Source organism: Pleurodeles waltl, chromosome 4_2 (assembly GCF_031143425.1).
Source record: "Pleurodeles waltl isolate 20211129_DDA chromosome 4_2, aPleWal1.hap1.20221129, whole genome shotgun sequence".
NCBI classification, from domain to species: domain Eukaryota; kingdom Metazoa; phylum Chordata; class Amphibia; order Caudata; family Salamandridae; genus Pleurodeles; species Pleurodeles waltl.
Genome location: NC_090443.1, coordinates 420,046,279 through 420,059,948, shown reverse-complemented (window position 1 = coordinate 420,059,948; position 13,670 = coordinate 420,046,279). Strand labels below are relative to the sequence as shown.

The window sequence follows — 13,670 nt, the reverse complement described above, 5'->3', positions numbered from 1 at the left end:
GAAAGTAAATAACCGTCAGGCCATGTCAGAAAACTCCCATGGTGATGGGGGCTGTTGCTTCAAAAAGAAAATCCTGCTTTGTCATTTTCTTTTTTAACATAAAAAAAGAATTTAAAGTGTACCGTATAGCTCCATCATCTTGATGGAGCTGTGTAGCACACTTTTAATTTATTGATTGGTACCACGGTGGTGGCGGCTTCTGCCTGTGTGTGAGGTGTCCGCTGGGGCAGCAGACATCTCTGAACTTGGAGTGCTGTTACTCCCTCAGGGCAATGGACTTAAATACTCTGTTGCCCTGATGGAGTAAATGCACTCTAAATCAGGCTGCATGTGTACTGCCAAGACAATGTAATCATTCCATATCTGCTTTATTTGGATCAGTTATAGCTACAGTTTGCTTCCATAAAATCCATCTGGCACCTGTTACGGCATAAAGATAAAGTTGCGTGTTAGAATAATTTTTCACTATTGCTGTCAAAAAGGACTTTTGGGAAGAATTAAAGAAAATCTATTCTGCTTGGCAGCAGCTATCTCCTCCATGGGAGCTCAGTTTGGTTTTATCTAAATTGATGGCTTCTCCATTTGACGATATACGTAATGCGTCATTAGTGCATCTCATATAGAAAGCTTGCCTTTCTTGTGGCGATCACTTCAACTTGCAGAGTATGCTAGTTTCCGGCTTTACCTGCAGCAGAACCTTACACACCTTGTCATAAAAAATAAAGTACTTATGAGAATGCATCCATCAGTTTTTACCCTAAAGTAGTGTCTGATTTCCATCTCAATCAATCTATATCTTTACACGTTTTCTTCAGGGATCCCATTTCACATGAAGAAAGGTCTTTTCATTCCTTAGATGTTAGGAAAGCCCTAAAGTATTATATAGACAGAAAAGAATCTAAGGAAATTACCCAGCTGTTTATTAAATGTAAGTCACTTTGCCACATCCAAGCAGTCCTTTTCCAGATGAATACTTTCTTGTGGTGTTTGCAGTTAACTAGCAAACCTCTAACTGGTAAGCCCAAAGAAGATTCCATACTGGGAAAAGCAACTCCAGCAACCTAGTTAATAAATGTCTGTGTATGGATAGATGCAGACTATAAAGCTGGTACAGCGCTCAGTCAGGCTGCTCTAAAGATTCAGTTTGGTCAATGTACAGTTCACTAAAATCACTCTTAATTTTTCTTGCTGTTAAACGCATGGAGTCTTTTGGGATACACTTGCTACTCTGTTCTGTGTTTACATATGCCAGTAAAGATCCTATGATGCAGAAGTAAATGGTATTTACGTGTAATCCTAGTTCTCATTTTTGTCATCTTCTCTGAAGTCCTAAACAGCCGTCCCTACTTTCTGGTCTTTCCATTTTGTGAACAGCAAGTACATTTCATTCTCTGCATAGTTTCCTCAAAAGAACTGAGCCTGTGAATCAACTGCCAGTACAAGACAGGCTGAATAGGGAAGTTTCTGGTTTCTGATAGGGACAGTGCATAAGTTCACTTCTCTGTGTATTAAGCCTGTCAGTCAGATTTCTTTTCTCATGTGCTTTATTTGTGGATTCAAAGCTTTGATTTTTTTATTGTAGCACACTAGGGCACTCATGTTGCCTTATTTATTAAAAGAAATTGGGCCATAGATTCTGTACAAATCTAATTTTTAAAGCTTTTGAAATTTTGTCAGCGGTATTTGCTAAACGGGATCTTTTCACCTCCTATGGATACACATGGTAAGTTGAAATTGAAATGTTCTCACATCCCTCCACGCAGATGGTAGTATTCTTTCTATGCTTCAGTGAAGATACCTACGATGCAGGGTGAGGACTACAAGTAAATAACCATTCCATAGTTGGGACACGCATCTTCTATTTTCTATACAAAAGCAACCATTATTTTTTTGTTTTGTTTCAAGAGCACTTAGGCCCTCATTTCGACCTCAGCGGTCTTTTTTCAAGACCGCCGAGGTAGCGCCCTGCTGAAGACCGCCAGTGCAGGCGGTTTTTTCTGTGCGGCGTATTATGACTGCTGGCAGCCCTCTGTCCTTTTTCAGACGGAGAGCCGCCAGCAGCCATACTGGCGGTCGGCGGGGAAGTGGAGGTTGCTCCACCGCCCCGTCATCAGAACACCGCCCACCAAATCACGTCCTATGATTCGGTGTGGCGGTGTTCTGGTGACGGGGTGCTAGCGGCGGAGCAGCCCCCATGGATCCCGTCCCCTTCCGGAGGATCAACGGACAAGGTAAATTGATCGTCCGGAAATCGATCTGGAAATGTGTGCGGGTCGGTCTGTGTGCATGTCTGTTTGTATGTGTGCGGGTATGTGTTGTAGTGTATGTGTGCGTGTTGGGATGTGTGTATGTGCATGTTGGGGGTGGGGAGGGGGATGTGTGAATGTGCATGTTGGGGTGGGGGTCCTGTCACCTTTGGGGGGTGGCAAGGGGCTAGGGGAGGTGGGGGGAGGACTCGGGTGGGGGAGACCCCTATCAGTGCCAGGGAAGGAATTCCCTGGCACTGATAGTGCCTACCGCCATGGATTTCGTAGCGGTTCCAAACCACCCGAAATCCATGGCGGTATGCAGGGTCCTGATACCGGCGACGGTCTGGTGACGGCCACCGGGCTGGAGACCGAAGTCTCCAGCCCAGCGGTCGTCACCGCCCTGGCGGTCGGAGTGGAGAAGTGGCAGATGACCATGGCGGTAACCGCCATGGTCATAATTCCATTTTTTTTCCTCCGGCCTGTTGGCGATATTACCGCCACTTCTCCCCCGTCCACCAGGGTTGTAATGAGGGCCTTAGAATAGAGAAGTGCGTGTAAATGTGTTCACCCGGAACACTGTGGTAACAATTAAACTCAGAAGGGTTTGCCTAGATAGTTGATAACGGCAGGAAGTGTTAAGACCAGTCCTACGTAATACACTTTCCTGGTTTCTCTCCTACACAGTCTTCTAGAGAAGTGCTGCTAAGTTCCACTTCTTTGCCCCAACAACTGTGGGCACCATAGGAAGGTGACACTTCAAACCATGTCCAGTATCTATTACTCGTACACATTGCAATGACAGAGCACAGGTTATCCCTGGAACAGGGTTTTAAGCACTATGTGGTGCTCTCTGTGCGAGCTGATGCAGACACAAAGGTCATATGGTGAGTGCTGTTCTCGAGGAATGTGGTTCCCTCTCACACACTTAATACAACAATGGTGCCCTGTAGTTGGGGTGGATTTCTCCCATTCAGTAGTCCTAGAGGGCTTGTGTACTGTTCACAGCTTGACCCTCCTCTCAGGTGCACCCAACCCATGCTCTCTTTTAGCCTGTTTCTCCATCTATACCACCCAGCTCCCACATTCAACCCATAAGTCCCACTCTATCTCTAAATCAAAATTATGCTTCCTTTATCACTACTTGTGCATGCTTCTTCCACTGGGTGCCCTCCTTCTCCCTCCTGACCAATATCATCCGCTTACATACTCACCCGTCCTGTGCACTCTGCTGTTCACATTACAGGCACCAGTCATTCTTTATATGATAACTCCCCATGCATACCCTAAACCTACATGTTTGCCTGAATTCACCCCTTTCTTACGTGTCTAGCCAGGAGCTGACAGAGTTTTGAAGAAACAGAGCCAAATGTCCTAAAATTTTCAACTCTTGTTTTAAATTAGGATGAAGAGAAGAGCATACGACATCGGCAGAGCCGCTCTAGAGAGACTGCCTCCAGTGCCAACTCTGAAGCCTGAGCCCCTGCAATCCATAATGGTGATGCCTTATAAGTCAAATCAGCCTTCTCAGGTTACTCAGAACTCCAAAGCGGAACTCTGTGACGTGATGTGCACTCCACAAGGGCATCTGCAGCTCTGCTGAACAGATATTTCATGTTGGTTTCATAAGATATGATGCAGTCACAGACAAATGAGCTGAACGTTCTGCACATTAATGCCTGCCTAATCAGTCTGACAAAATGGCTGCCCTGCTCTTTTTCCAAGGGGCTTATGAGTCATCAATGTACAGGTGCCAGAGTAGGCTCTGCTGCTCTTTGCTGTCAATCCCGGAGTTGCCCTCTGTTAAGCATAGTTCTGTGAATGATGGGTTTGTTTTGCACTTTCTTAAACCACTATTGCGTGAAAGGGACAAGAAACAGAGCCGATCGAAAAAACCTCAGGAAGGTCAGGGGATTCATCCTGGTCTTGCTGGGAAACAAGGCCAGTAAATTTATTAACACCTTGAACCATGGCTGTAAAGTACTTTTCATTAAGACTGATTGGGAGGTCCTTTGCATCGCTGTGGAAACTGAGGACTTGCAAGAGAAAAACAGATGATCTAATTAGGTGAGGAGTTCCTCATGCAGTGTGGGGAAGAAGATATTTCCTTTACTTGTCCACTTTGTGTGTATCTTTGAAGCCTCTGTAGCAGTATGGATAATAGTTTGCCAAATCAAAGGTGACCAATCCTAAAATACATAAGAAGAGAGCTGAGAACTCCCAAAACATTCCTCAACTGGACGTTGCTAAAGCTGTAATGTTCTCTATAGCACTGAGGAAAAAAGAATGGTTCAATTGCAAAGACTAATGAATAAGGGTAGTTGCATTTCAGTTGCCACTAGGTGTGGCGCCATGTTAGGAGGTATTTCACAAGGAGGCGATGGTGCTCGTTGCCATCTTTGGTCTTGGATGCTCGTCCACTGAGTGAACAAAAGAAGTGACTGAAGCTGTGTTCCTGTAGGCAGTATGCTCCAGGTCTGTGTTGGTATTTGTGGGCACGCTGCTTCATGCTCAACAGTTGCACAACTACACTAATTACTAAAATGTTCCATCTAAGCTGGAGAACCCGCCATTTGGGCTGTGTTTGTATGTCTGCATTAAACTGTCAAATTCATCTTGCCCATCAGAAGCCGCAGTATAAATCCCTGTCATTCTTCACCCCTGATCGAAAGACTCTAGGCACGTTCTTTTCATGTGGCCAGTACTCTTCAGTCCAGTTTAACTATTTAGCTATCAGTAGTCAGCATGCTCATCTGGAAAACGTTCCAAGAAATACTTTTGAAATGCGGTTCCTTTGCTCAATCTGAGAGCTGGGTACTTTCTCCACTCTTGACAGTGAGAGGGAAGACGTAGCAAAATCATTTCACAGCAAATGAAGTGCAAGGCTCCTCAACCGTGTTTGGCCCCAGCCCATGCATGATGGTTTCTTCTTGTGCTGAATGAACCAGGTTAGTTAGAGTTCGAAACTAACTTAGAAACCAGTGAATGTCCAAAAATGGCAGCTTTTGTGCATCTAATGACTAAAGGGGAAGTGGTTCGGCTGTGTCAATCTGTTTTTGCTTATAGACATACTTAATACAGCTGGACCACCATGTTTACTTGTCAGACAGCCCAACCCTGTGTGTTTTGCAGGCATGCTTCCTGTATTTACAGCCTCGAAGGAATAGCCTTTGCCCAGTGCCATCTTGAAGATCCTGTCTGGTATGTGGCCTGTAGTGTGTGATTTCATAAAGGGGGAAAAGGTCTGTTGGAACAGTAGCACACTGGGGAAAGCTATAGTTTATCAGAGCTTCTTACAGCAACAGTTGCTTTAAAACGTTGGGCAACAGAAAAGCTAAAGCAGAGTTGACAACACGTGGTTCATAGCATGCAAAAGGAGGCCCCAAGATGGCGTCATCATAGGCTGTTGTCTCTTCCTGAAGTGCAGAAATGTAGTGGAATTTTACAAAAAAAATTGAGAACGCAGGTCAGTGAAGCGTTCTCATTCCATAAAACGACTTAGGGCCTTGTTGCAGTTTCAGTTCTACTGAGTTGAGTCTTTGAAAGCCAGAGTGCACTGGGAGCTGTAATTCATGCCCAAGGGCTTCACTTTATTTTTCCTCATTGGGTCTTCATATAGGTTCCTAGCTGAGCAGTCAACAGCTCCTCACAGTTTTCGCTTGAACCCACCCCCCTGCTTTACTGACAAATGAGACAGCCATTTAGACAGACTAATCCCAAAAGCAGCAGTGGCTCTTGTACAAACCTCTGCACCTGGCCAAATGCAAAACCGGTTCCTCCCCCATCCCTCAAAGTTGAAGACATACACTAACCACCACTAGGTATCGCTCCATCGCAGTTACCTCCGTCAACGATTGCAAATTTTGCTGTAAGCTTGGCTGCACTTGCTTCGGCAGGCATGGAACTGAATCAATTTTTACCCCCTACCTGACATTACTTAACCAGGAGTTTGATTTGATCCGCAATGTTTGTTCATTGGACTGTAAGACGCCACAATCACCATTTACTAGTGCAGTATTTCGAGGAGCTCTTTCTGTAATGTTCCCCTGTTCTGGGTTTACTCTAAGAACTCTCTGGAAGAATAGCTGGCAGAGACCGAATTCGGCAAGTAACCCCAGTGCTGTCATTTCACCACGTGTTTCGGAAGTATGCAACAGATCGTTCCATAGATGGAAAAAATAAGTCTCGTCTGTAGCCTGTTCACATTGAACCTACATTCGGAAATTCGCCTGTAGAACTGACTGAATTCACAGCTCATTTCTCATGCCGTGTTCTCTGGTTGAACGGTGCCTAATGCACAGAACTATTGTTGGCTTGCATTGGCACTGTCTGCAGTCGTCTTCTGGGTGGAGAAAGGGAGCCTGGCTGCTTTAGAGGGCAGTGTATTTCCACCTATAAACTGCTGGTCGTTTTCAAAGTCAACTCAATTCTAGAGCATGGCATGTTTTGTATGCCATGAAGCTGAAGACAATTTGTTGGAGTTGCTGAATTGACACATGGCTTTTTTAATTACATAGACTAAGCCTAGACCTAAACGCGAGGGTTACACTTGACCAGCCTGTCTACATGGCCATCTCGAGTGCCGTGTTCTGTGACAGGATGACTTTGGCAGGTACCTCTGAGCTGTATTACTGAACATATGAGCCACTTAATGAAAGGTATATGGTGGGATGCGCCTCTGTAAGGAGGATTGTTAACTCAAGGCTTATGTGTATGTTCTTAACGGTTTGGGAGGCCCAAAGGATGAATAACAGTACTCATACCGTGGATGTCAAACCTGAGCAGAATGTTCATCTTTTCCTTCGACCACGTTTCTGAGTCCATCAATGATCGACCTTGCTATCATGGAAGTTGCAATTGCCTTCTTGTGTTAGAAGATGGGTTGTCTGACCGGATCGACAGTCAGTAGCCAAGGGCAGAGTGGGATTTAATAGATTTTTTTGGAAAGATAGGATAAGGACGGCTATAAAAACAACATTGTGGGCCTGGCTGTGCAATGAGATGTCTTCTGTTAGTATTGTGGCCTATACTAATTAATCCAGATCAGAGTAAATTGGGAGTCCAAGACTTGGAACACATCTTTGAGCTGAAAAATCGGAACACTTTGCCAGCACATCTTTAGCTGCGGTGAGTTGTGAGTGAGCTGCTGTGTGATTTGCCAGTGTGGCTTATTTGCCAGTTGGTGATGTGGACCCAAACATCAGAAAACACGAGTCGTACTACTGAATCACCTCCAGTTCAGAGACCTAGCCTCATCTCTCATATCAAAAGGGGTGAAGCTGGATTAATCTTCCTTCAAGACCTCAGGCAATGGGGTGCTTCCTACAACTGACTGTGTTTGTTGCCAATATTTGTCTAGGACGCTATGCCTACTAAGCAATCATCAATTGTGTATGAAAAATATTACTATATATTAGATGTTCTGTCTTGGTTGCATATCAGAAGTTTTCTTTTCATGCAATTAGTTTGTTGTGGCCAGAATTTGTTTCTGGTCCACCAGCCTGTGAAATATTATGTATCCCTTCCTTGGAACATGCTATTTTCTTGTGTTAAGTCTCCCTTTTATGGGGCAACCAGGCAAGGTGTTGGCTAGCAAAAGCCCAAAAATGTATAACAATGCCCACTGCTAGACCTAGTGCCTGACCCTGTACATATGTGATTTGCTTCTTCGATCGTTGCCTGTCATCTTTTATTTATGCCTAGTAAGCACTTCGCTTTTACTGTGCGTCAGAACATATGAGTAGCGTTTTTCCTGTTGCATATGGTTTCTCAACACAGATTTATTCTTGCACTGTCCCTAAGGGGTTCATCCATGCTTTCGAGTACGTGATTGCGGGTGGTGGCTCATGCAAAGCATGAGTCCCATAGGATGGCTGTTGAAGGTGCACTTTGTGGTATCTGTCCTGAGCCACCCCTTACATGCTTGCAATAAGTGTATATATCTTTGGGGAGATGAAATTTGAAATACTATTTGACCTGTTAAGGGATTTCTTGATGCTTGAGCAGTCAGTAAATTGCAGGACTTTGTTTACAGAGAGCATTTAATAAGTAGATTATTTCTTTTATGCAAACCCTTGTGATCTTTCATTCCTGAATTCATCTCTGTGCAAGTTGGAGATGAGATTAGCAGATGATCGCTCCACAAGCACCCCCCCCCCCCCACCCACCAAGGCCAGCTTTGCCTAAAATGGGGGAGCATTTGAAATATCATTGAGTTCTGTTTGCAGCGTAAAAACAGAATTTGCACTCACCCTGACAACCCTCCAACTTGGTGTTCCCGTACCTTAGCCTGGTCCATTTTCATCTATCTTGTGCCCTGAGTATTCAAGCTCATGCTTCTTGTGTTTCAGGCACATTAAGGCATTTAGACATTTCCCCAATGGGGCACAGATGAACTGGATGGTACTTCAAGGAACATTAAGTTGGTTATCTTAGGTGCTGAACTGCAGCTTTGTTCATGCCAGCTCCCAAACGTTGCTCTTTTACAAGAGTATTTAGAGCATCCTTTGACAGTGTGGAGGATCCTGGGCCATTTAACCCCTTCTTCCCATCAGTTGTAGGACTAATGATTAGAAGAAGATATATCTGAACTTAAACAGTCCTATAGTATGACCTATGTCCTCAACTGGATTTCCCTTCAGTCTCTGGATCAGGGATTCTTTAGTCCTTTTTTAGAAGACGGGACCAAGGTTGCCAGTGAACCTTGCAGCCCAGTTATGCATCCAGCTTGTATTAAAAAAAGGTCTTGCTCTCCTCACAGTGAGGTACGGTGCCATGATTCTAAGGGGTAAAAGGATCTCCTATGACTCAGTCCTTCCATCAGACAACCCAGCACAGATACAGTCCTATCCAGATGCAGTCTTCGGTGTGGAATTTGCTTCAGGGCTTAGCTGTGCCTTAGTTATTACTGCGGTAGGAAGCATGCAGGCAGTGGTAGGAGGCATGCAGGCAGTGAGGATGTGATCTGCTGATGCTTACTTCAGCCTGTGGCCTTGTGCTCCAGTTATGAAACTGTGTGCTTCTGTCTAGGCAACATCATTAATATTCTTCCTAACACTGAGGGTTTCAGAATAATGTCCTCACGTTAAGAGAGCCACTTGGGCTATACCATATACTATCTGTAAAAAAAAGCTATACTTTGCCTGTGCTCCTTTGAAACAATTTGCAACTTTTGCCATGCCAAAGGATGCTTCTGAATGCTTTTGAAGGGATGGCCAGTGACTATTAGCTACGAATCTCTCTTTGTTCCCAATGCTTTGGAATCGTTCCACTCATATGTAAACAGGGATTGCAGATGTAGGTTCGAGGTACTTACTGCAGTCAGTCTGGTACTCTTGGTCCACCAACCTCCTTCTATAAAGCCCAAACTTCATTTTTGCTGGAGCGGATGTACGTCATGTAATTAGAGAAGTTAAAAGGAAGCAATATTGGTGAAGCAGAGCAGAAGATTTGGGGAGGCGCTCAAGAATTGGGGTGCTACCAGTACAGTTTTTCCTTTCTGCTGGTCAGAATGCTTTGCCCTCCTTTCGTGCAGTGAAGTATGTCCTACAGGTATACAAGACTGCACATTGGATTGAAATATTAGATTCCGCCATTTTGCATCTAGAGATCTTTTAGATTAATTGTATATTGCTGCTTGAGCCGATGTCCTTTGTGTGCCAGATGTGGCAGTTCTGTGCTGTAACCCAAAACCTGCGATTTCAGCAGAATGCGGCAAATGCAGGAGGTGAAAGATATTCATTTCTAATCCAATGTCCGGCTCTTGGTCGTTCTTAACATGGGTATACCCTTCCACTAACCCACTTGTTGGTTAAGGGAAAGAGCATGTGAACAAGGAGGTTACTTTATCCCTCTGCACTTTGCGGATTTGGGTATGCCTCACACGTGTGGCACCTGGAGGAGCTCGGACTCGGAACATTACCTCTGAGGCCAGTCGGTTGGCAGTCTGGAGCCAGATCCCAACACCAAATTATTTTGTAATTATTTAACACTAGATGGAGAGTTATTTTTATTAAATTATTAATTTCTGCTGCAGATAAATGTAGATTAACAAAGCTGTGCTTTATATTTTATTTTTTAAACTAATTTAAGTTGGACCTGTGTACATGACTGATGTTAAGTAATCATGAAATATTTTATTTACTAAAAAATTGTATTCTTTATTTAACAATGTTTTCGAAAGGCGTTATCAAAGGGCACTGGATGGCCCACAGATAAAATAAAACCTTTGAACAGTGTCACCTGTGTTTGATATTTTTTATTCTAAGCTGTCAGAATAATCAAAACTATAACGTAAAATTTCTGATGGATACTTCTAACCAGAGATTCCTCACTGTGTGAATATTCCCCATGCGTCTGACTGGATCTGGAAACTTTAAAGCAGTACTCATGCACACCAGTAAGTGGCATCATGTGGCTCTATGGCAGCCTGGTTATTCTCTGGAAGTGATGAGTGGAGCCCCATGTAAGTGCCACCAATGTTTGCAGACGTTAGTTCATTTCTTTCCACGCCTTCAGACGCAGATCTGCAGCTTCTCCTTGGTTGTCCATTTTACCAACACCATATTCCTCTACAGTTCAGCAGGCATGTCAGCCACTTTGTGGCTGAGACCCTGGTTCCCGTGACAGCAGCAGGACTGCAGGGACAACATGCAGCTCAGCCCCGAATGTACATCAGCCGCAAAACCACTTTAGTTTGTCCTTGCTGGCACATAGTTACCTTGTTGGAGGAAGGATCTGATATTAACACCCAGGGTGGCAGGCCATCACTTCAGACAAATGGGTCCTCCAAATTGCAAAGGCAAGGGACTGGCAGCTCCCAAAACAATTAAGTGTTACAAAAGTCATGTCAAAACAAGACATGCATTGATAAAACCAAAAGACTGACTACCAAAGTTACATCGGTTGGCTTTGCCAGTGCTTGTTTATTTTCATGTTTCCCATAATCATGTTTAAAATAGTTACACTGATTTTCCATTATGCATATTTTCTGAAAATACTAGCATGCATCAACACATTTTACTAAATGATACTTCAAAAAATAGTACCTAAAATTTCACAGTAATTTAGCAAAACGTTTTGTTTCCTACATTTTTTTATGAACATTTTATTTTGAAGGCAAAGATTCATCATTCTTGCTTGCAAGCTTCTGCATCTAACCAGTCCCATTCCAGAAGCATTAGACAGAGCCTCATATTGTTAAACTTTCACAAGTGTGTGTACACATTTTTTTACTTGAACCACTGTCAATAGTGCAGTGTGGCCTTACACTGTTTAACAAGAGCGCTCACCCTAATAATAAAGGCTTTGCATAAATGAACCATAAATACAAGTTTGAACAGCATTAACGTACAGACACAAATATTACCTCAACTGCAGACAGTTTCCTTCCCTGTAAACTGGAAGCCAAAGAGTTTGTGCTAAAAGAGGTTGTGCCTACTCGTCCCAAGGTCAAAGTAAATATAAAAACTTGTTATTGACCCCAAATAATATGTCCTAAGTGTCAGGCTACAGGAATTCCACACCCTGTATGGTTTTGTGCTTTTCCCCCCACAGCTGAGAGTCCAGGGCATTCGATTTCCCAACGCTTAAGCTGTGTTCCCGGTACTCAGTGCGGATGACTGTGAGGCTCCTGTGATTGTTGGCCTTCTGCATCCTGCTGTCCAAGCATATCTGATGGCACATGCAGGCTCTGCAAGGGGACTTCAAATTCCAGCAGGGACAGCATCAGAGGAATCTGTTGAATTATATCCAGATTGCAGAGGAGACTGCTAAAGATCTGCAGTGGTGGCTACTGGACCGTGATTGGGTCAGTCGCAGGCCCCTCTCCTTACCCTGCTCAGAGCGGACTGTGGTTACGGGTGAGTCACTCTTGAGTTGGGAATTCCATCTGAGAGAGGTTGAGATCAGAGGCCTCTGGTCTACGACGGACACTCAATTTCACATCAGTTTGTTGGAGTTGAGAGTGATTTGCTTGGTGTTGATGGCCTTCCTGTCCACCATCAAAGGAAGGCTGGTGCAGGTGCTCACAAACAATCCCACTGCCATGTAGTAATGCAACAGGCAGGGCCAGGAGGGATCTTTGGCCCTGTGTAAGGAAGACCAGCACCTCTGGAAATTACTTGACCACCGAGGGACCACCTGGGGGGATCTTTAGCACCAGGGTGGAGGAACTCAGCCTCATGCCTGAGGGATGGGGTGGTAACATCACAGTGGTGGAAGGGGAGCAGGGAATTCTCTGTGCACCTGAAAGGTCTCTGATTTAAGGAGGAGTTACTGGTCCATGGGACTTGGGCTTATTATCTGAGAGATTGTGAGACTGATAAGGTTTACACTGTGGGCGAGGAAACTTGATAGATGGAAAGGCTTAGATGTTTGAAACTTTATTATGTATATTTCTGTTGAGGCTGAAGCCAGGTGTGATCCTTGGTTACTCCTGTCATCTGTATTATTGGTTAATTAGATTGGAGCTTCTCCTGCTGTAATGGACTGTACCTTTGACAAAGGACTTGATTGAGGTTGAGCACTTTAAGGAGCTGACACCCAAAACATGAATTTTAAAAGCTCAGGTGCTTAATCACGCATCTGGATTTAGCCTACAAACGTGAGAGCCTGAGTCCCACACTGTATTCTGCAGCAGTGCTCATCAGGAGAAAGAAGGTTACTAAGACTTTGAGCTGCTGTTATCAGGAATGGGCACCAGGGTCTGCCAGTCCCCTGGGTAGGCGAGGACCATCACTCAGGAAGCCAATAGCACTTGCCCTGTCTCTGGAGTACCAGCCTTCTGCCTGCCTGCCAAGACCAGTGTGCCTGTTAGAAATAGTGGCGAGCCTGGAGGGAGTGAGGCCCAGTGGGGTACTGGTGAATAGAACCTGGTACCCAGTCCGGTTAGGACCGGTATTGCTAGAGAGCTGTCCATTCTCTGGCTGTAGTCAATAACCAGAGGCGGAGCTACAGTGAAGTTGAGGGCTGTAGCCTTGTACAGTAGACTACGTTGGGGCATTCACCCTAGTCCATGACCTCTTTATGCCGGTGAGGGGCACCAGGACTGATGGGGCTGTCCCCTGTTGCCACTGAACCTGTTGGACCTATCACCCTTTGCCACTGAGACTGCTTTGGTCAGTGCCCATGTCCGTGACCCCTGTACATTAGAGGGGGAGCTACTAGGACTGTTGGAGCTATCACTCAGTGCATCCAAACCCACTGCAGCCACTGCCCATAATTACTGTATGCCAGGAAGGGGTCAGTAGGACCACTGGGGCCATTGCCCATGTTGGAGGAGTCCCAGGAACTAGAGCTTTGCCACTCTCCTCCTCTTAACAGCTGGAACCATGAAGAAGAAGAAGCTGCTGCACTCACAAGTCATTGCTACCTGCAGTCACCTCAGTGTGCCACTCACTGACTGCAGGAGAACATGGTATGAAC

At 44.8% G+C, this 13,670-nt stretch overlaps 1 protein-coding gene across 6 annotated transcripts in view; it reads left to right on the top strand.

Moving 5' to 3' along the window:
* The window catches only part of PNPLA6 (patatin like phospholipase domain containing 6), a 324,399-nt gene extending 313,916 nt beyond the window's left edge, over positions 1-10,483 (top strand). For all 6 annotated transcript variants that reach the window (XM_069231657.1, XM_069231658.1, XM_069231659.1 and 3 more), the window contains one exon: positions 3,651-10,483. In XM_069231657.1, coding sequence (XP_069087758.1) covers positions 3,651-3,725 — 75 coding nt within the window. In that variant the 3' untranslated portion in view covers positions 3,726-10,483. The remainder of the gene's footprint in view (positions 1-3,650) is intronic.
* Positions 10,484-13,670: the final 3,187 nt, after the last annotated feature.